This window comes from Takifugu rubripes, chromosome 8 (assembly GCF_901000725.2).
Source record: "Takifugu rubripes chromosome 8, fTakRub1.2, whole genome shotgun sequence".
Taxonomy (NCBI): domain Eukaryota; kingdom Metazoa; phylum Chordata; class Actinopteri; order Tetraodontiformes; family Tetraodontidae; genus Takifugu; species Takifugu rubripes.
In genome coordinates, this window is record NC_042292.1 from 11707580 (window position 1) to 11731651 (window position 24072).

The 24072-nt window shown below is 40.7% G+C and overlaps 1 protein-coding gene and 1 long non-coding RNA gene across 3 annotated transcripts; one reads left to right on the plus strand and one right to left on the minus strand.

The window, feature by feature from the left end:
* Positions 1-965: 965 nt before the first annotated feature.
* LOC105416820 (uncharacterized) lies at positions 966-3791 on the minus strand. The gene is made up of 3 exons (XR_003889186.1): positions 3566-3791; positions 2478-2527; positions 966-1738 (listed from the first exon to the last, which is right to left on the minus strand). It is a non-coding gene; the product is annotated as an uncharacterized lncRNA (long non-coding RNA).
* A 3283-nt stretch (positions 3792-7074) lies between these two features.
* Positions 7075-9232, plus strand: LOC101078691 (PTB domain-containing engulfment adapter protein 1-like). 2 transcript variants are annotated; one of them, XM_011606559.2, is made up of 7 exons: positions 7075-7158; positions 7236-7316; positions 7487-7558; positions 8179-8277; positions 8387-8524; positions 8683-8787; positions 8967-9232. In XM_011606559.2, the coding sequence occupies exons 2-7, from the start codon at positions 7275-7277 to the stop codon at positions 9027-9029; spliced, it is 519 nt and encodes a 172-aa protein (XP_011604861.1). In that variant the 5' UTR covers positions 7075-7158; positions 7236-7274; the 3' UTR covers positions 9030-9232. The 2 variants fall into 2 exon arrangements, with proteins under 2 accessions (XP_011604861.1, XP_011604862.1); XM_011606560.2 differs by having other exon boundaries at positions 7111-7158; positions 7285-7316.
* Positions 9233-24072: the final 14840 nt, after the last annotated feature.

The window sequence follows — 24072 nt, forward strand, 5'->3', positions numbered from 1 at the left end:
ATATTCTGCAGAACTATTCACAGATCAGTCTAATATAAGAATAAGCTTTATTTGGGTAAAAATTGTGCCTATATGTATTCAAAAGGTCCTCTTATGGAGGCCACATATTGATTTATTTGCACATCCTAATGTCGATGTTAAAGGGTTAACATTGGAGCTCTGCAGGGCATTCCAGAGGAGCAAGGTTCAGAGACACAGCTTTGTCAGAAAAATCAATCCGCTTTTCATCATTTTTAAGATGGCAGCATGGCCGTTTCATTAATGGCAAATGAGAGGTTGACAAATTGACGCAACGTGATGGGACGGAGAGGCAAAATTTAGGACTGGCAGCGTTTCGATAACACCTGCACACAACCCAAAAAATGATCAAATAATAAACCTAATTAAGTAACATTTACATGACCAGCCTGATCCTTAAATCTAAAGATGTTTTGCGTACTGAGTCTCAGTTAATAGAAGTTCAAGTGGTTCATCAATCATCACAAAGCTGTACAAATAACTAAGGATTATCTCAGAATAGTTACACTTTTAGGATGAAAAGTTTACAGATCCATAATTTGCAATTCCTTTGTTTTTGGTCAGTCTATTAAAATCTATGCAGTCCTACAAGACCAAGATGCATTTGCTTGTCTTTTGTGCTTCAAAGTTTAGATTGATCTAAAGTTGCAGAGGACATGGCGCTGAATGGAAAAGTTCATCAGGCGTTGCCTTGATCCATGCGCTCGCAGAAGCAGCATTCCATTTAGCCCGTCGTTGTAGCCATTTAACCCATCTTTGATAGAAATCTGCAGTGATGAATTGCATTGTGGGAGAATTGTATTATCAGCATATGTGGTGAGAGTGGGGGGTGGGGGAGTGGGGAGCAAGCATGCTCAGCTCCCTGAAGGCCTAGTCATGATTAGATGATCAAGCATGATGGCTCCAAACATATTTGCCCCCACAAAGCCCTTTGGACATTCTCTCCCTCTCCCCCCCTCCATGTGACAACATCAGCATTCAAAGATAGCAGCTTCTGCTCGAGATTGTGGAGACGAACAAAGACCCTCAGTCACTGATGCAGAACTGAAACGTGTGTCTGAACATAAATCGTGCACCGCTGGGCTCATATGTTTAGAGAAGAGCAGAAACTCCCCTGCATGGAACATACATGCTGTCCATACGTCGTTTGACGGCAGCTGTCTTCAATGGAGTGCGATTCATGCACATTCAATTGTCATCCAGGGGTGCAGTCCTCCAGCGGGGGCCACTCCGAGTAAAGGGCATGAATAGCATCGTGTTGTCTTCATGTATGAGGAGGCATTGTTACCGCCATAGTTTTGGCTGACTGTTGATACACACTTAGTGCACGAAGCAAATGGTTGCAATTATCCCCTCGATTCTTCTGAGATTAGTAATGACGAACACCCAAAAGATGAAGTGTATAACTGTGAATGCAGAAATGGGGATACTGGGTTGAAAATTTAATCACTTTGTCCTTGGGGGAAGAGGGAAATCACAACATTGTGACTTCCAAATTGCAAAAACAAAAAAGGGGTGGGGGAGAGAATAGAGGGAGCTCTTCTGCTCTTTATTATCAGCAGTTCATTCGCGTAAGTCTCTTCACGCAGCAGCGCTTAATCACTCACTCTGTCTCCTTCTTGTAGTCTCTCTCTTCCCTTCCCCATCCTCAGTTCAGCTTCATTTGCTTGGCTGGCATGAGGAATATGCATTTATGTCATCCAGGCATCCGCCGAGGTAACTGATGGCGCAATAACAATGGGGAAACAATGCTCTCAAACAGGGACACATAGGTATCACTATTGAACCATTAAATAAAGGAACTCTGTGTTCTGGGTGACTTTCCAGGTGGGGAAGGACAATCATCTTCCTTCAAATGGCTCCGCCATCCAAAATAAGACCAAACTTCCTTTTTTTGTGTGAAGGTTTTTCCATTTTACTCACTATAAAACTGTAAAATATGATGGGGAAATCAAGCAATAAAGATGTCTACCTTTAAGATTTAAATGCATGCTTTATGTTTATTGCCATTACCGTGTTTTTCAGGAATCTGGATAAAGCTTTATCGAAATGCCAGAGTGATCAGTGACATTTTAGTTTAATGTCGACGCTTTCTGACACAGAAACTTTCTTGTCAGTACCCTCCATTTAAAATGGATGAGCCCCCCCCCCCCCCCACACCAACCACAGAATCACGCAATGACAGAGAGGACGTCTGAAAGCTGCAGCTAATAAAAAAATAAATGCAAGCGTGTGTGTGTGTGTGTGTGTGTGTGTGTGTTAGGTGGGGGGGAGCATCTTTTATTCACATGCTCCAGCATGGGTAAATCTTGGGAATGGCTTCAGTGGCTATTTTATGTCCTTAATATCAACACAATCGTTTTGCAGTAACTACTATAAAGGTTCCTTTCCCAACTTTCTTCCAAACAAACAATTGAAATGAAAAATTAATGTTGCGATAGGCAGACCTGGGGAATTACCTTCATCGAAGTCTGCATCTTTATCCTCACCTCCCCGACAACCGTCTAATCTGGGAAAACAAAGGAAATTCTTTGTAATGTTCTCCATCGTTGTTGATCTTTAAAAAAAACCAACAACCAAACAACAGTCCTTTCTGGGGACTATAAAACCAACCTATTTTTCCACCCTAATAAAAAGACACGTTGTGAACATTTGGTTGAGTTTCCCCTAATGGCTTTGTAAAGCGGCCACTTCAAAAATCACATTTAACACCGAAGTCAAGACCACAGGAACACATTATTTTATCCTCCAGTGGTGATATAAACGCATTTCTGTATCTAATAAGGAGTGACGAGGGGAGGGGGGTGTCTTGTTTTTGTCTTTTAACTTACCACAAAGGCAATTTACTCAGGGGAAAAAAAATTAAAATCTTTTGTGCTAACATTAAACCACTGATAAATAAGTTCAATAAATCAGACACAGGGCACATTGTTAATGTAACAATTGTTGAATTAATAACTGCCACCTGCACAACACAAGATGCATTTCTTCATGGGTTTGCTTAACACTTTGTTTGCATCGCACTGGCTTCTATACCCTCATATTTGGACATTTAACACTAAATCAAGGAAATTTGATTAAATTTCAATCTGTTCTGCAACAAAATGAATCATCTTTTTTTCAAAGGCAGCCTCATTTAATCATTTCCTCTGCGTATTGGTATTCAATTATCCAGCTGTTGCCTTATATTATTATCATACATTGCTACGGCTCCTGTTTCTCCAATATCACTTAATTTGGTCATTGCAATTGAAATGACTTTGCTGGTTATAAGATGTTTATGCATCTTATATCACAGGGGATCTTTGTAACTGTCCCCAACAGGATTTCCGTACTATTAAGTTATCCTGTGAAGTCATCCGAGCACAATCAGAAAGAAATGTCTTTGCAACCTAATGTCACAAACATTGTTTTCCCCCTGGTGAGAGGGGAGGTCGGACCCTTTGTTCTTAGACCCTTGTCCCAACTCAGGGAGAAAGAAGCAAGATGAGGAAGAGCCACAAAAAAGGGATCTCTGACAGACATAAACAGGGAACATCAACAATACCTTCAGATGTGTTCACATGGAGCTCCCGGCTACTTGACATTCAGATCATGACATAAATGTAGAGATAAATGAGGGTAAAACATTGTGTTTCAGCCTTTTTCTTGCTACTACACATCACTGTTTAGATTCAGGTTATTTTCTCTGTGTTCTCCATCACACGTGTTTCTTCCCTTCCTCCCCTGTGCCTAAGCGGGCACGCCTAATCTACTTTCAGCTGAGGGACCTTCTTCCTCACCTGTAGCTCATCTCGGCTGATTTGGTCTGCAGCATTAAACAGCAGCTTCTCCCTCCACTTGTTGCCAGATTATTGTAACCTCCCTCCCCTCTTGGAATTTCACCCTTTACTGCAATTCTGGTCAGCCTTGCCTGCCTGTCCACTGGCTGTCTTCAATTCCAGCCTTCAACCCACTTTACTGATTTTGTTATTTTATTTAAGTAAAACCCTTAACTTGCACTTTGGGCCCAATGTTTGGCTTTTGTAACCAAAAATATTATAACATGACCCTATGTAGCCTCATAATGAACTTTACTTTCTTTGAAACTTGGCCTCTTTTGGATGAAGACAGAGATGATATCATGGCAAGAACTGAAGACAGAGTCTCAGTCTTTGCCAGAGATGTGTGAACAGAAAGGGGGAGAGCACAGTTCCTTGGGGAGCTCCTGTGTTGCTCATCAGGGGGTCGGACACACAGCTCCACAGTCTCACAAACTGTGGTCGACCTGTCAGGTAGTCCTTGATCCAAGAAACAAGGGGAGCATCCATCTGCATCTTCTCCAACTTAGCCCTCAGCAGTCTTGGCTGGATGGTGTTGAAGGCAGAAGAGAAGTCAAAGAACATGACCCGCACTGTGGTGTTTAGTCTGTCCAAGGAGGAGTAAGCCCTCTGCAGCAGGTATATCACTGCGTCATCAACCCCCACCTTGGGCTGATAGGCAAACTGCAGAGGGTCTTGAAAGGGGCTCACCAGAGGTCTGAGGTGTGACAGCACCAGTGCACTGGTGACATTAGCATACAGTAAATCCAAAGTCTTACTGTCTCTCGTGCTGCACTGGACATATTGATGGAATGTAGGGAGAGTGGAGGAGAGTGAGGCATGATTGAAGTCACCTGTGATGAGGATAAAGGCTCCAGGATGTTTAGTCTGCAGGTCAGCCGTGACAGAGTGAATAACATCACAGGCCGTGTTCGCTTTACCGGTCGGAGGAATATAAACAGTGATGGCGATGACATTAGTAAACTCCCGTGGCAAATAGTATGGACGGAGTCCGATAGCAATAAGTTCCACGTCGGGACTGCACACACACTCCTTGACATGAATATGCTCCAGGTTGCACCACCTGTTGCTAATGAACACGGCAAGTCCCCCTCCTTTCTTCTTACCGGCCGCAGTGGTGTCTCGGTCCGCTCGCACAGTGGTCTTAGAGCCATCACCTGGTCGCGCGTGTAAACAATACCGCTCTGCTTCTCGGCACAGCTGATGGGGGCCGCGAATGACCCAAGCACCGCAAAACAGAGAAAAAAGTATTCGAGCCTCCAGAACATGGTGTCTGAATACTCCAGTTGTAAATGGAAAGAAAGAAAGTAAATCCAAAGAGCAAATAATGTAAACAAGTATAGCAAACACTACAAAAATTTAAAAAAGAACAATTAAGTGTAGGGAGCTGCTACTACTGGCTGCCGCCTGGGACAGCGCCATTTTGCAAAGAAGAAGGTTCATGGCTGGGGAGGCACTGACATCATCAGTCAGATTTACAAACATCATATGATCCCTCCAGAGCACCGTATTCACCATTTCATTGCCAGCAGTTAACTATTTATGTTTAAAATCCCATATCTGCATTCTTTACGCATACAAAATGTAGCACACAAAAAAACACATTTAATTTTTAAAAAAAAATGTCATTATGGTCTTATAAATAAAGTCCATGCACCATTCCAGCAGAAATTCAAAGTTGAAAATTGTTTTAGTTTGTGAATATTATCCTCTATTCTGAATGTATGACAAGGTGAGAAGAAAAAAAAAAGCTGACTCAGCACCTGACACGCTACCTGTAAATTGCTTATTCCACTGCCAATCCCTGGCATCATTAGTGCCCCCTAACATGAGGCCGGAGAAGTGTTGGCCTCCCTCATGCTTCTTCGCCACCGATTGTATGGCACAAGAAACACATTACAGAAATATAGTTGTTGACAAAAACACGGCTCATTATATAAATATAAACTATGAAAATTTAGTTCATATAGTATTCGTATTTGAACATTTAATAGTGACATAAAGAGAGACCACTGCCCTCATCTGAGGCCCAGTCAGACCTGGCCTCTGGATGTACCTGTAGGCGGTGCGGCACTGTGCTGTGCTATGTTGCGCTGTGCCACGTTGTGTAGTCTCTTCTCAGTATTTTAATGTTAAGCGTGAAAATTAAAAGATAATATAAAATGGCGAAGTTAAATTGATAATTAGTTTATAAAATTACTGGAAAAATACAACCATTTAATTTATTTTTGTCATTTTTTTTTCTTTCCATGATGGCAGGGGAGGCCTGGCCTCCTCTGACTGCATGTAACTGGTCTTTTCATTTCTAGCAGTTAACCTTGAACAGCTTAGCTCGTACTTCACTGTGTGTTGAAACCTCCTGCTTATTTTGAATTGGTGGCCGTTTCGCTTGGAGAGGACTGGGCTTACTTTGCACCATGGCACTGTTAGATTCCATCACACACCAAGAACAACAGTCGGTGTTGCATCTCCATTGAAAGTAAAGCAGGATGAAAGGTGGCTTTAGCTGCAATGCCTCAAGTTCACCATCTTTGTGCTCTTTTGACTACCGCTTAAACCATACTAGGACCTTCATCAGGGTCAGCATTTTGTCCAGGGCCCAGTTCAGAGTCTGGATTTTTCTTTTTAAAAAACTAAAGATGTGAAGCAAATTCAGACAGATAACTCAAAGCACATGATTCCAAATCAGCATGCTCGACCACAAGACCCTCTGTGTTGCTAAATTGATGCTGTGCCAATTTTGCAAATAATTTGTGCGCAATAAAATATTTGGTTTACACCAGAGCTCTCTGACTGAGGTCTATTATTGTCATTGGCATCACTACCTCTGCGTCATGCAGCTTGTCTCAGATCATTAAGGTGATTAGCTACCTTCTACCACCTAATGGCGTGGAAGAAAACACATTATTTTACTGCACAGACACTTGACATTGTCATATTAGTTTCTTTAAAAGTGAAATTCTATCATTTGCGATTGAAAACACTACACTACAGACTAAACTTTTCTTGTTTTTCATTGCAGTTTTACATTTTCAAATGTATAAAATTTAATTAAGATGCAGTGATTTTTCTTGGTAGAATTTATTGCCTTTTGAATATTTGAAAATGAATTTGCAGTTTTCTTTGTCTTGAATTCATCCTTTACGGTTCGACAGATTACAGTAAAATACTCCGGAACCCTAGATTTCTGATTCAAAGGCAGGGTTGATGTGATAATGGTTACACATTAACTCCAGTAGACTTTACACCCAATATTCTATTTGAAATAGAAGACCACACCTTTCCCTGGTGGTTTCCAACATTGTTTTTATCTGAAAAGGTAAGATACTTTTCCTGTATCTTCTTGAGCGATGTTGTTGCTTTGGTCTTTAAGAAGAAATGTTTATCTTCATACAGGTTTCTCCTTTTGTTGTTACCAAATGATAGAGTGACATAATGTTTTCAGATGAAGACAGTGAGATCTCCTTTACGGTTAAGGTAAAGACAATATGATTCGACACGATATCCCATACTTGTTTGATAATGCCACCCAATCTTCAGATAGATTTTCACAACTTATACATAACATGCTTCACCATGAAATGATCTGTTCCTCGTCGTCATTGACATTAGCTTCATGTCTATGTTTTGTATAAACATATTATTAGTTTCTTGGCCGTGTTGAGGTTGTTTGCCCAGATGGACTACAGATGTTAGAGGAAGCGCTGGAGAGTCTAAAGGTTGGTGTTTACAACTTGCTTTTGTTTTAAACTTGTTTTATGCAGGAAAGGAAAAGGGTCCACTTAGTTTCCTACCTTCAAATCTGGCTTATGTCTCCAATTAACTGTCAAACAAAACATTATTGTGCAAATAGGTCAATAATGACTCTTCATTACAATTCAGAACACATCTACATTTGTCAATATTACAAACTTTATATGTATTTAATCCGCTATGGCAGTGCCATTTTTTTTGGCACTTCTCCAAATTCTTTTTAAACAAAACTGAGTATAAACAATACTCACATAAAACCTTTTCTTATTTTGTGTTTTTATGGCACTTTTAAAAATGACATTTGCACTCACTGTTAAATATTTTTGCATCATAACCTATGTCAACAATGTTGGAGAGGAGATCTTATAAGCAGAAATTTTATGAATTTGTTGTTTTGTACAGTTAGTCTTTAAAAAGCTGTTTCTTTTCAGGTCTGTCTCTTTTTCATTGAAAGTTTTAATAAAGATTTTCAGCACTTTCACATGGTTTCTTCAAACCAATTGGTGTGGAGACAAGAATGAAAGACTCTAGATCCATTTATTACAATGAACTTGTTAAATTACGTAACTTGTTAATCCCTCCTTAGACACCAGATACCTACTCCACTGAAAAGAAAGGAAAGAAGAGTAAAGTCTATCTTTTCCTATCACTGAGTGGTTTGGACATTTTGGAATACAAAACCAAGGTATGCTAAAAATTATATGTTGTTTGAACTCCAGAAAAATGTGGATAGTTCACATGCATCTTGACTGGCCTGCACAGAAATTGTCTGAATTGGTCTAACCTCTCTACAGTTTCTGCTCTATTCCTGCCCTTTGTCTACTGTCTCCTTCTGTGCTGTCCTCCCAACCTTTCCTGAAGTCTTTGGCTTCGTGGCCCGACATCCTGCAGCGAACACATACCACTGCTATATGTTTCAAAGCAAGAAGTTCGTAAGTGAACCCATTTGTATGATTTTCCTCTTTGAATTTACTAAAGTTCACCTGCAGTTTACAAAAAAAAAGTGGAATGTTACTAATTGTGTTATAATAAAAGTGTTATTATACTTATGGTTATAGATGTATAAATAATTATAATTATAATTTTCCAGTCTCATGTCCTAGTCTCAGTTATTGGAGATGCCTTCCAAATTTCAAAGAGAGAGGAAAGTGTGAGGGGAGGACGAGACCTCATTGTGGAATCACTCAGACATAAGGTTAGTGTACATATATGTCTGAACACAGCCTTTGTTGGCTGTATTTCATGCATTTAAATACTTTATTTTGTTTTGGAAACAGGCTCTGGCTTTTAGTAAGATGTAGAGAGACGATTTTGTTAGCAAGAGATGCAAAAGAAAGACTGAAATTAACTAGATTATTTTCCTTTGTTTTTCAGAACAAAGTGTTGCAAAAAGAAAATGCAGAGCTAAAGAAGAAACTTACTGGACAGACAAACTGATCAAAACTTTATTTCCCTTCCATGTTTAATCCTCCTGATAAAGTGTGTGGAAATTTTTCCCAACGTTTTTACAATTACATGTAATTTCTTTCTTATGTCGCCCAAATTTTTTTCTTCTTTGTTAACATTTTTTGTGACTAAAATATGACATAGGAAATTTGTCTGCCGGTTAAGCTGGAAAATAAATGGATCTTTCGTGGCTAGCTCATGGTTTTGTTATTGGACTTTTATAACATGATGCATTGCAATGTACCAAACACAGATAGACAAAATTCAATGTGAGATGCAGTTTTAAAGTGGCTCACACCATACACAATTGCAACATTTTGTCACATTTAGCATCAAGGTTTTTACTGACTTTTTAAAAATACTTAAAGTAGAATTTGACATCACATAAATGTATTAAATGTATAACTGTAATTATTACGTGTTACTCATAATGTTAAATTGAAATCTATATTTTTAATCTAAATGTTAAATCTAAATCTGAATCTACATTTAACAGTTTTTACATTTAACTATTAAAAATATTTCTAAGATTTTTGTTGTATATATCCTAAAAATTGGCTTAAATAAAATGACACCACTCTTTTGAACATAGTTTGAACCTTAAAATGACAAAATTTTGCTGTTTCTTTCAGCATGAGTTGCTTTACCAATACCACCCCAATAAATATGCTACCTATCTGCCATTAGTTTTGATTAACAAAATGAAAAATGAAAGTAAATGAACACATTTTTAAAGCACATTTAAACGGCTCAAAACAGCATCATTTAGCATTCTTTCATCTTTATGGCTGATTTCTTTCATGCTCTTAGCCTCAAAGAGCTTAAAATACATACTGCCAGGCGCAAGGAAAGCTGAAGGAGGAGTACGGGAGGTGTTCAGTGCATGAATGGAGGCTATGGCTGTGTTACAAAGGGCATGTCTGTGCCTACCTTAATGATAAGCCTTCCAATAGGTGCTCATTAGGTGCTAGTTTGCAGGTTTTTATAGTTTATGGGCAATAATCTTCCGTAAAGATGTAGATTGCGATTCTAATTTTATTTCATTTGATTTGAGGCATTGTGTGAAATGGAGACGGAGTCAGAGAAGGTGATTATGGGTAGACAGTGTCATCATCATTTCATAAAATGGAGCTGAGAAAGTTATAAAGCTTAGAGAAACATGGGAACAAATATTAAGAGACTTCCACAACAATTTCTTTGCAGGCATGCAGACTGCTAGTCTAGCTCCCAAAATTGCTGAATTTAGATTCATCATCTTTTCAGGGCCCAAGTTTTGATGTGGAGAAAATAAATAACTTTTGATGCATTGGAGTGGGATGCGGGCTTGTGTGTATTGGAAAATACTTAAAAAACATTCTTCAGGCAGGTCTGAGGAGCATAAACAGCACAGCTCTCACTGAAAATATATATTTACTGTCGCAATTACAGTTTGTCACTACATTCTCTGAAAGCTAGAGTAGCTGGACAGGAGTAGTTTGCTTTTTTCCCCTCTCGCTACCTGCAGTACTTTTGTTTTTCTTCAATTCTAAAAACTGCCTTTGAAAATAGAAATGGTTGTTGGTAACAATAGGGGGTAAAAAAAATCCATACTGGGTTCTCCTTGCAATGGAAAAAAGGGTGCATTATTCTCACAACATTTTTAGTGTTTCTTTAAAGGTCTGTAAGAGGACTGCCTTTTGACCTTACTTTTTTTGTTTTTGTGGTTGGTCTAAATCCAATGATCTATAGTTCATTTTGACTTTTTCAGGTCTAGTTATGGGTTAAAGTATCAAGCAGAGTATACTTATTTTTGATTTTGTCCATTTTGGGGATTTCTTGAGCCACACCTTGATTGAACATTCTGCTGAGTCAATTTGCATTCAGAGACCACCATATTCATTTTCTTGTTGGCTTTTTGGGTGTCCATGTGGCCAAAAGGCAATGAACAAAACTCTATAACTACATTTAAAATTAAAAATCAGATTTTAAATGTACCATTTTCTTGGTTCAAGCCCTGGTGCATATACAACTTGGGAGATGTTCTAGTAGCAGGGGAGGCTGCCAGAACATCTTCAAAGCACTGTTGAGGTAACATTGAGAAAGGTACCAAGGTACCTAACCCTAACCCTGAGGAACTCATTCAAGGGTGCACCCTGCCTTCGTCAATATGCAGCTGAGTTTGGCTCCAGCACCCTCCCTGTGACCCCCAAAAGGTATAGTTAAAAAAAGAGTAGAAGAGATCACACTTTATTTGGATCAACTGTTAAACTAGAATAAATGCTTATTGTGTGTGGTAGGCATCCAAACTCATGTGGGTGTTCAAACAAAATCCCTGGGCTTGAGGTTGTGAGGAATCTTTGAACATGCCATCTTTTAGTAAGGTGCCCTTGATAGTCACTAGGGGGTTCTGCAACTTAATCAGCGCACTTACACTCAATTCTTGGTCAACACCCAGCCCGGTCCCCAATGGACAACAGACAAACTTCCCCCTAAGAACCAGTTCTCCAACGTGTTGCCAGGACCCAGGAAGGTGATATTAAGAATTGCTTCCTCAAGGAGCCTGGATAGCTCAGTTGGTGGAGCATCAGACTTATAATCTGAGGCTCTAGGGTTGCAGTCCCTGTTAAGGTTGCAAGGCTTCTGGGTGTGATTGTTGAAGACTGAATGGCAGAGAGACCTCAGTTCAGCTCAACACCAAGCTTTGAAAAGTGTCAGGATACTAGCAAAGGAAGCTTATTCAATCTTTTACCCCCCCCCCCCCCCCCTTAATTATCTCACACATTGCTGTATGTTTACTCAAAACTGCACAAGTCTTTTTTTTCTTTTTCCTAAGTAGAGTAGTTGATTTCCCTTATATTTTCACAACAATCTACATATTTTCTACACTTGAATGACACCGCTGATCCCTCGGCTCTTTGTTTTTCCTTTCACACAGCATGAAGGCTTTATAATAAGCTCCATAAAGATGCGTTTTAGCTCCTGTAGTGTCATGTGGGTGCATTTCATGTTTCACTGCTTCAGTGGGGAGGTTACCAGAGGACATATTTGGAACTGTTTGAGCCTTGCTGCAAGTTTGACATTTATTTTTAATGGATAAAAACAGCATGGGAAAATGAGATGTAAATATATGTGTAAGTATGTTTATGCTTTTAATACTGTCCTGTGGATAACCACATTAATTTTCAGGACTTATTCTAAATATAATCTATATACTAAAAAATAAAAAAATCTGTTTGTTTCTGTTGTGTATATGCCCGTAACACAGAAGTGCAGGCCTTTCACAGAGGACTTATGTTTGAACAAGGGGGAAAACAAGAAATCGGACGATTTTTTTTCCCTACACATTCTTTTGAGAGATAGCTATAGGAGCTTTTCAAGGTCCTCAATGTTACCTTAAAGGTAGATATAATTTAAAAAATATATTTAAGAAGCAACCATTGTGTCTGGCTGATTAGTGAAGCAAATAAAAGAGTCCTATGGTGGAGACACAGGCAGGAGTGGAGAGCAGAAAGAATGAGTTAACTTAAAAGAGCGTGTGTATGTATCTAGGATTTCTATTGGGTAAGATCAGATAGAATGCTAACAATATTTTTGATTAGATTCTATCTCTGCGGTACTGGTAGCACTTAAAAAACTGAAGTGTAGGAAAGAATAGAGACCTGCCAGTGGAGATGAGAGGAAATAGTGGGGGCAAGACCAACATGGTGCACGTCTTATGTTTTATTCAACTGACCAGGTAAGATAACCAAAATGACCCCTGACTGAGATTAGAAGCCTCAAACCACAAACCAACCTGAAGAAAACTAAAACAACCGATGGAGCCTCCTTTATAACTGGTACAATGAAATGGTCACTGTGCATGATGCTAACACTGCTGCTGGAGGGCTTGTCGGCCACTAGTAAAGTGGGACTCAGTTGCTTCCTGTTTTCAGTGTTGTGTAGCTGTGTGTTTGATTTTTATAACTGCTCAGAAGCTGCAGTCCGAGAGCATGTCAGGGAAAAATGCTTCCTCTGCACAATAACTCCTGGAATAGCTCCCAGCAGCTCCCCAAGACCCCGATTAGGAACCGAAGGACCCTAACGGAACGTGCAGATGTTGGTAGGGTGGCCTAAAGAGGAAATGGCAGTGTAGCGTTATGCTAATCAGCTTCCTTCTCACAAAATAACCAAACTGCGCTCAGAGGTTAAACCGCCAAAACATGTCCTCTCTATGATGCTTGGCTGTATTAGTCATTTAATTGAGGGATTATAAATAAATTCCATGATACATCGTAAAATGAAAATAAGAGTGTTATTCAGATGTGGGAATGAGTACCTTGGGAACAAGAAAAAAAAAAGATTGATTTTAGGATTTGGACTTTTTCCCGCAATTAGTAGAAATACACGAGTGTCATTCCATCACAGAGCACAACAATCACAATGAGGGCTCTTCAATGCAGCCTGTCGGAAGAAAAATGATGCATTGCTGTCTCGTGAGGATCACATGCATTAGTCTCATCCCCCGTCTTCCATTCTCAGGAAACTGCTGATTCTCAGGTGCTACGTGCAAGACCGGCTGCCAATTGGCTCGGCTGGGCCGAAGATCTCCTAGGTGCAGCATTTTCGCGGCTCATCCTATGGATCACGGTGGATTGCCGCTTGTGTCTCTTAGGAGAATAAAGACCCTTGGAGCACTTGTTCAGAGCTCCAGGGAGGAAGTTCTCTTTAGGGGTGCTCTTTCCAAGAGGGCCGAGGGACCTTTGTGGGGGATTACCCTGTCAGAACTAGAAGGAAGACAGCCCATGTGGGCAATTGAGTCTCAGAGGATCAGCTGTCCTTAAGTGGAGCCAGTTAACCATAAGCTTATGGCTTTAAGCTAACATGGCACAGTTCAAATATAGAAGACGACAGTAGTATTGGAGAAACGCAGTTTGAAGATGGATATACTAACACGGAAGGAATTAAGCTCATCCACAGGCATGGTAAAAAAATAACATTTGATGCAATGGCAGAGATTTTATGTGGATTTCAATCTCTCCATTCCTCTGTAGCGTGAAATACAAACAGCCACATGAGTAAAAACTACTAATATGTCTTGTCTTACTTCCAACATCTTTGCTTGGCAGGGTACATGGTTTTGGGAAAAAAAGGGAAAATAAATTGTGATGTGTGTCCCAGATTCATACCACTTCCTTCAGTTTCTCTGCTCAGATGGAGTCACAAGGAGTTACTGATCATTCTCCAGCACTGGGCAGGAGAGAATTGCATTGCCAGACAGGCTTGGAGTTGTTGCTGTCTCTGATTTGTAACCTCTCACCCAAGTGGGCCGAGCGATAACGGCTGCACACGGGATTCCAACTAGCCTTTGGCAACTGGAGTGGTAACTGGATGGACTGGGAGTAGCAGAGCCCAGACTGGTTGGTGTTCAAAAGCAGCTTATCGTGCAGTCGTGCCTGAGAGTTGGGCGGAGGGCACTTGTTCAGTGTTTCCATGGTGACTGGAAAAAGGTTATATGTTTGGAGGCTGTGCTTGTCCCCGCTGTTTTAAACCAGGCACAGAGAGCTTCATGGGTAACACAAATACTCACAGCCATCCTCCACACATTGCTCAATACCTGCAAATTCTACCATGATATTTTGATAAGCAGCACAAATTTTCCTGAAGACTTAACTTCCATTTTAATTAGTCCCAGCAATTCACACCTTATTTAGTGCACTAACTAGGGTGTATGCCATATTGTAGGGGCATCTGAACGTTATGTGAGGATAATTGTACCTTATATAAGGCACTCGATGAATACCATAATCCATTGCAAAAAGCAAATATATCCCATCATGCTTTGTGGTCGCACACAAAAAGATAGACATGATGCCAAAAATGAACTGATAATTACATTTTGAATACATAACTGGACATCAATGAACAACCATATTTAATCATCCTTAAAAAACAATTACATTGTTTGACCTGATTTTTGGTTTGACATGCATTGTTATATGTAATTATGATGCAATTTAAAGCATGTCAACTTAGCGTTCATCAGCAGAATTTCAGCAGAAACAGCCCCTGATCTCTTTGTGTGCGTGTGTGACATAATGGATGACACTGAGGCGAAGGATTAGGGAAAGAGTTTCACTAGGTTCTTTGTGCTGTAGTCAATGGTGACCACTGGGATGACAAGTGAATCAGATGAGTATGAGCGGTTTCAGCACTTAAGGCTTTGTTCTTAAACAGTAAAGGGTGTAATTCCCACTCAGGGCCACACAAATTACTAATGAAAAGTTAGAAAGTCTGAGGTTCTTGGATTATATGAAATGACTGACAAATGGGTCACGATTCCATAACTTTATTTGTCACACATAACATTAGAAATTGTCAACTATACATTAAAACTTGTTAACCGCAGTAAAATGTAGCCATGAGTTGCTGTTGCTGAGCGTCATGAAGGAAGAAAAACTAAAATGCAAAATATAAAAGCAACATTTAGAAACAAGATCTAAAAACAACCTACATGTATAGAGTATAAATATATATATAAAAAACTGCATATATGTAAAGAGTGTAAACAACGCCAATATCATTTATATAAAGCAGCAACATTGAAATTGATAAAAGTGGCTTGTGAAGAATGATCAAAAAGACAATGTGTGCAATGGCACTTAACTTTCAGTTAACAGCCAAAAATGCTATACATCAAAGAAAAAGAAACTATACATCAAAGCTTTAGAAAGCGAGCTTTGACTCTCAACCCACTTCAGGGCTAGCTCCTGTTCCTCTAGCAAGCTACTGGGCTAGCTCCCACTTAAAATTTGTGACTTCACTGATGCACAGATCAGCCTGCCCTGACACAAATGCAAGAGAAACGTCTCTGGGTAGACTTGAACCACGAACCTCTCAGTTAGCAGCCAAATTTGCTGACCTACTGCACCACAAAGACTATACAGGACGATTTCTGGTGGCTGAACCTGGTGCTGCTAAAGGTTTCTTCCTGTGAACAGGGCGGTTGCTTTGATATAAGAAGCAAATAATAAAACAATAGCACCTCGAAAACAAGGCTTTAACAAGCAACGCTTTGACTCCCAACCCACTTCAGGGCCAGCTTACCCGTTCCCCTTACAAGCTACTTGGCTAGCTTCCGCTTCTCTAGCCAAGTAGTGGCCAAGCTTCCGCCTCTTTATCCTGCTATTGGGCTATCTCCTACTCCTGGAGCCAGCTGCTGGGCTAGCCCCCGCTTCTCTGGCCAAGTACTGGACTAGTTCCCGCTCCTGTAGCTAGCTATTGGGCTTGCTCCTACCCCTGTAGCCAGCTATTAATTTATCTCGCGTTCCACCATCTGATGACATAACAAGCTCCTGCTTCACTAGCTGGTTACTAGACGAGTTGGAGAGGGCCATCTGTAGAGTGCTCCATTTTAAAAGTCATATTCTTTAATTCAGGAAATGGTTGCCACGTATTCATCCTCAGAATGACATTTGTGACTTGACTGATGCACCCATCACCCTGCCCTGACACAAACGCAACCTTGTCTGTAAAGGCTTCTTTCTTTTCCTCAGTTTTACAATCTCTACTTCTTTGATCTTTATGATCGTAAACCTAATAGGTGACTTTGGGTTATTGGACCAGGTGAAGGCACAGCCTACCTGTTTGGACAGAATACTGGATGGATCGCAGCCCTGGCGGACTGGATCTGGACACCCTTGTACGAAAGCAGCTGCCAAAAATACAATAAAATGCACAAATGTAAAATAATTTTGCTTTTTTGTGTCACTTCAGTAATAGATTTATTTGGGATTTAGTCAAAACATGAAACTGGGCTATTTAATCACACTTACAGCTGGCACTTAAGGTGAACCTACCTGCTGTAATAGCCCCCCATTAGAGGTCAATGTGTTTTGGGAAAGACGTCTACATGCATGATCAGCCAGAGCTAAAGCCTTCAGCGTATCCAAGATCTCATGCTTCCCTCTAAACTTGCGTAAGTGTATGTTTAGCCTCAGCACTAATGGTCAGGTGTGCTGAGCCTCGGGAAATTAGCCGCGCAGTGAAGCACAATTCTAAGAAGTCAACGCAAACCTTGGCAGCAGGAAGAGCAGTCACATGCAGGTCAGACAAATCAGTGTCCTTAAGGGATTCAGGGATGGGGGGGTGAGGCATGAGAGCAAAGAACGCTTTCTTCCTCAGGCTGTGGTGGAACTGTTGGTGCAGAGGTGGTGATGGGGTGGGATTACATCAAAGTTGTTGTTTTTTTAAACAAAAATGTTTAAAAAGAAGCAAGCTCAAAAAGAGCAATGAATCTTTTTAATGTTTAATTATCTGATGATATTCCAAATACAGTACAGAAGTGTAGCAAGCAGAAATGTGGACTTCTTTTCTTCATTCAAAGCAACACTATGGTTGGCAGTAACAGAGAGAGAGAGAGAAACCAGAACTTATCAGCCCTCTGAGGTTATCATGAATTCATTATGAGTTTTTCCGCTCAGCTGAAGGAACCGAGACACACGGACCGGTGCCGGAGTGATGTGGGACGTGGGAAATCAAAACAAACACTAAAACAACGGCTCCTGGATGTTCAATTTCAGATAATGAGCAAATTAAAATAATTTTTAAAAATGTGGTGGATGTTTTTCCCACAGTGCCTGATCCACATTGATATGCACTAATCCTGTATGGTGCAATGAGAAAGCTGTGTGAGAGGCCTGAGTTACACCGCCAACCTCAACAGTGTTCTTCACCTTGCAGCAGCAAAGTGATGTGAAGTTGTTCCTGCATCTCTCCTGCTATAAGAACTTCTTGGTCCAAAATCAGAGCTTGAACCAACAAATCTGTAACTCCATGAGCCTGTGACTGGACGAGCTCTTGCTCCACTCACTGGTTACTAGAGAAGCTGGAAAGGGGCATTTGGAGAGCTCTAGATTGCGAAAGTCATGTTCTTTAATTCAGGAAATTGTTGCCAAAGATTTATCCTCCGAATGACATTTGTGGCTTGACTGGTGCACAGATCAGCCTGTCCTGACACAAACACAAGAGAAACATCCCTGGGTGGGCTTGAACCACCAACCTTTCTGCTAACAGCCAAATGCCCTGACCTACTGCACCACAGAGTACTGTATATAGATGAGGGTTTCTGGTGGATGAACCTGCTGCTGCTAAAGGTTTCTTGCGGTGAACAGTGAGGTTTATATCAAAGCAAATAATAAAACAATGGCACCTTGAAAACAAGACTTTAACAAGCAACGTTTTGACTGCCAACCCACTTCAGGGGCAGCTTACCCGTTCCTCATGCAAGCTAATGGCCAAGTTCCCGCTTCCCTAGCCAAGTATTGAGCTAGCTCTCACTCCTCTCGCCAAGTACTGGTCTAGCTTCCGCTTCTCTTGCCCAGTAGTGGGCTAGCTTCCGCTCCTCTATTCTGCTACTAGGCTTTTTGAATCATCCATCTTTACAATGACTTTTGTAACTTGATTGATGAACAGGTCAGAATTAAGGTTTCTAAATTCAGTTGATGCGGATCAAAAAATTAGAAATTGGATTTGTAAAAGAACTTCTAAGAGCTCCAGTCCAAGGGCAGGTTTTTAACTGTGACAACTTTCCTCTCAATGATTTCATGTGCTTATTTTCCTTCTTCTTCCTCAATAATGTGATTTTGGCATTGCCCTCACCGTCTGACATGCAAGCAGCTGACAAGTAAAGAAATGATCAAACAGCCATCTGAGTCATCCCTGGAGAGTGTTACCAAGTGAGGCTTTCCCTAAGCAACTGACCTGGGTCCACTCGTGCGCGTTCACCCAAGGAAACCCTCGGAGACCTTCTCCACTATGCCAGAAAGCACCCGAGAGGTGATCTGGGCACGGATGCATCAGTAGGGCTTCATCTCCCATGGGAAATAGGGGCCGGAGGTCACAGCCGCAGACACGAGGTGAAGGAGTGTTTCCAGTTAGGGGGAGGAGCTGATGAAATGAAAAATGATGGCTGCCGCCATGTCTCGCTGATAGAGAGAGACAGGAAGAGAGCGCTGTACTTGGAGCAAAAATCCACACCACAAATCCAAAGGAATTAAAGAAAAGTGTGACCTAAGGGAAATACCAAGCAAATAAGAAAAGAACCTGAAAAGAAGCACAAATCTATTTCTCTTAAATGTATTAACATAAGCTGGGTTATTATTACACTTTAACAGCAAAACAACAAAGCAAATAATAGAAACAATCTATGTTGTCTCTGCATTTAGTTTCAATTAATTTTATGTTTTGTGTGGAACACCAAGTTTATATCGCGTGCTACTTATGTTTAGAATTAGTTCGGTTATGTTTTATTATGTTGCAATGTTTTCTATTGTCATCAAATGTAAACATTTAGAAATGTACAAATTTAAGTATATGTGTGGGGCCTCAGTAAGCATAGTGGTAGCATTGCTGCAGGGGATGCTAAAAAAACTCAAACTCAAAACCCCGTCTTTGTCAAGCCTGTGGATGTTCACGAGTTTTTATTTGGAGGGCTTCTAGCTGAAGTCAATCTCCTTCATCTCGTTTTTTTTTCAGTTCACACCGGTCAACAAAGTCCACGATGACCTTCACAATCGTTTCCCTCTGACACACGTCCCACAATGGAGGCGTCATCGGAGAACTGCTGTAGGGGGCAACTGTTCATCCTAGTCCAATGTGGAAAGACACCTTGACAACTTTACACATCAACCTAATGATTGACAGTTTGGATTTGGGGGTACTGAGTCAAGTTAGCAGGATGTAGATGGCCGAGCTTCATCCTTCATCTGAGTTATGGTGGTTCAATATTTTCATTCTGGTGAAGCAGCTCTGATTTGTAAAAATACTTTCAAGAAATTGTTCCAGATCTATCTATTGGGAACAGATTGAGTTGCCACAAAATGGTGTTTTCAATTAAATTTCTGTATTTGTCACAGTCACATTTGATTTTAATTGACAAACAACACAGACCCTCTCTTTTAAGACTGACTCTCAGGATAGACGCAGTAACTGTAAAACCTGACATCACCCGTTGCTCCAGGAGACGACCGGGACAAATGTCAGCAAAGCAGGTCAGGAAGTTGTTGGTTCAAATCTAATTTGGCTGAAGAGTAAAGATGAAATGCAGCAACATTTTAGATGCCCCCGAGACAGGCATGTAACCTGGGCTGGCTCCCTCTGATAGTTGGTTGATTTAGCATGATGTACAGCAGGAAATGTCTCTTTTTGATGCTAGATTTAATGCATCTTGTAATACAAATAAAGGAGCCCGCATGGATCCACCATCTCCCAACAACCAACAGGATTCCTTCCCTACCTTTGGTACGAACTGTCTGTTTTCTTAGAGAAAAGCCCATTTTAGTGGAGCTGGATGTACTGTGGTTCAGTGACATTGTCAGCCACCCCTCGCTGAGAAAATCCTTATGGCCATGACGGGAGATCCTCTGCTCACCCAAGCGCATCATGCGGACGTGTTTGCCTGTGGAGAAACGGAAAGCTCTTATGAAGACAGGGGTGACATTGTTCAGCAGCTGCCATTTTCTACCAGTGGGTCTTTGGACCGATCGCTGCTTTTCAATGACCGATGCAAAGCGGATTTCTTTTTGTTGCTTGGACAAGCCCACGCCCGTTTGCTGATCACGGCGGGGCTGTTAGCCGCGTGGCGACCATTTCAGGGTTTTCCACTAACATTGTGGCCTCTGGATGATGAATCCCTTGCCCCCTCTGTTCTGACGTGTAGTGTCCCTTCGCATCAGGCCCCTGTGATGGAGACTGTCAGTGTGGCACGCTGGCATTTGTCCGTGACTCATAAATCCACCATACACACATGTCCACTCGCCCAACCCCCCCCCCAAACCCATACATACACACACACACACACAGAAATCACCCCTGGCTTACCAATAACCTCCTGTCTCCTTGTCTTGTGACAAACACACATTTCCCACCACCGTCTTGTCCACAGCAGCTACTTTTCTTTTGACAGGCTAAAACTGCTTTCATTCAAGATTCAGTCAGGAAAACTGCTCTGCAGGATTTGTGTCCATTCGTCAGGCCATCGCTGTTGAAATACACAACCACTTAATCATCTGGCAGTCGAGAAGTGTAACAAAGCAGTTGCTACAGGATTATCACACAGCTAAGACTTAAAGCTAAGTTTAACAATATACTAAGTTTAACAATATGCTAACGTCCATGTCATGTCATGATATTTCTTTGGGTTAGCATTAGTTCATAGCAAGGGACACAATTTAAAGTCTTTCCCACTGCCTGCTAAAGAAGCATCAGGAGGTTATTTTTTAATCTGCGTTCTACCTTGTGTAACTTTACCACATTAGCACTTTGTACACCCACTGCGCCGCCTCGCACTACAGACTTTTACACAAATTTACAGAATTTTTGTACATATACGCTAATACATTTCTCTAATTTGTTTTATTTTTAAGGTACATTTTGGATGGGTTATAGCTCTATTTCATTTCGACTGTGTTATATTTTCACATGGTCTTTCTTTGTGACAATTATTTTATCTTTTATACCAGACATCCTATTTATTATTTGGCATTTCCTCAGTTTGCATATCAGTGGTCATTGTCTGATTATTTATTTGTATTTTAAGTTATGAGCTGGCCACTAAACCAATTTAAGAAAAAAAAAAAAATGTTGGGGTCATTGGATCAGTATTTTTGATCAATTATTTATTTATTAAATTAGGAAGGGAATTAATACTTCCTATAGTGTACATCTTATTTTTGACAATGCTATTTTAAAAAAAAGAACAATTTTTCCCCTAAATGTTAGCTAATCAAATGCTACTTTCACACAGTACAACGCATCCCAGTGCATTTTAAATACAGGGATGAAAAACAAAAAAAATGCTTTAAATAGCTCAGAAAAATGTCATTTCATGAATGCAGGGGGGGATTAAAAGGACATCAATGGGTTTTTAGGCCATATCAACATTAAGAAATAAATGTAAAATTCCAACCCACCAACACGGGAATAATAAATATAGAAGTGATGGATCCTGCTAGAGTAATGACATTGGTGAGATGCCGCCTGCTCCTTTGATCACACGTCCTCATTAAACAGACACTCAGGTTCGGGGTTTGAGGTCTAAATTACAGCAGGTTCCTTCTGCTCCTAAAGTCTCTCCTCTGCCTTTTCCTTGACAGCCATGAATGAAATGCTCTCCTTTCATCCCGGTTCTGTCATGCGTCTGATGCGCTGCCTCACTCTTCTTTTGAAGACAAAGTAGAGAGCCGGTGGTGACTTTGATAGCAATGGCCCTGATGGATGGTTCCTAGCGACAGCGATGGAGCCTTTAATTCAATATTTTACAAACCCAAACATGCAGGCCTGTTGGTTTCCATGACGAGGAGTTGTCTGGGGCTCATAGGGTCGTAAATGCGCCGATGTCAACGAGATGGTTGTCATTTCGAGATAAAAAATTGTCTCGCTGTTGCTTTTCAGAGCAAGGAGCAGACAGGAGCAACCAGGTACCTGCAGAGCTGCTGGGTTCTTGACTGATGCGACATTTCATAAGAGACACATTTGTCTTCTTAAATGTCAGACTGTCCTCGTGCAATGTGGCTCTGGTGTCAGTCACATGTCAGTTCTGTTAGGAACACAGAAAAAATGCTCATGTATTCTCATTTAAAAGATGGGAAAAAAGGTTTCTGCATTCAAATCTACATCTTGGCTGTTATTTTTTAGACAGTTTACCATTTCAGTAGTGGAATTGACTGGTAGTTTATTGGCTACTTCTGGTACAATGACACATAATGTCCTTTAAGACTAATTAAATAAACAAACTGATCAGCATGCATTTGAACCTAACCCACAGAAGGTCGATGGGGAATCAATGTGTGTAGAGAAGGCCGACATTAAATGCAGAAACAGGGTAACCCATTCAGAGTGACCAAAAAGCACAGAAGACATGTAATTAAAGACCTCCTTTTGACAAATACAAAGAGCAACAACTGAAAATACTTACAAAATAATTTTAAAATAGAGGGAAATGTTAAAATGATATTAAACTAAAACACAAGTATGTTTTATTAGCACTGTTGGGAATGTACAATGGAAATGATCCTCCAATCATGCACAAGCACAGCATTCAGGCCAGCTTTGCCAAACATCTCGTTATTTTAAAGCCACTCGAAAAGTTCACTTGGCCACTCAATGGCACACGACACACTGGCTATCAAAATGCAGGCTCTGTGATGCAAGCTTGCTAAGCAATTGGTGCTGCTAACATACAGGCCTCACTTGTCGGTGTCTCTGTGAAGCAAGAGGTCAGCGCATTCGGCTGAAAGGTTGGTGGTTTGAACCCACCCAGGGACGTTTCTTAAAATAATGTGACAGGACAGGTTAACGTGTCTGAGTCACAAACGTTGTTGTGAGGATGGATAATAGGTAGCTGTTTTGCTTTAATGACAGGTTGGGGAATTAAACGCTCAATTGCACAAATTAGTCACTCTAGGACAAAATCGGATAAGCTATGTGAGCTGCCAAATTACCTTTACGATAACACCCTCTTTTACCATACTAGCTGATGTCTTTGTGGCGTACTTAGTCAGCACATTTCGCTGTTAGCTGAAAATTTGCTGTTTGAAGCCCACATTTTCTACTCTTTGTAACAGGACAGATGGACCTGTGCAACAATCAGGTCACAAAAGTCACTGTGGGGATAGCTAATTCTCATTGCTCTCCTATTTGTGATAATCAAAGTCAAATGATTCGATGGATTATTTATAGTATAGAATTTCTTGCGTGATGTTCAACTGCCACTGTGTGTACAAAGAGATGCTTATGAATGGCAGTATGAGACTCTGCAAACACATGAATCATTTTGTCACTAAGCAACCAAGTTTGGAGGGAAAGCTTGTTAATTTTTCTTTAGTAGAAAGTTACAGGAATTTCCAAGATTTTATTCTTCTATAAGCCTCAAAGGAAAAATACCCCTCGAGTCTACGAGAGTGGGGGTGGAAGATGACTCATTGGCGGACCACACGGTAATGAACCTTGCAATGGAAATGACAACGAATCAAAAGCTTAGCATGGCAGGTAATTGAGCAACGGCAATGGCAGGATGCAA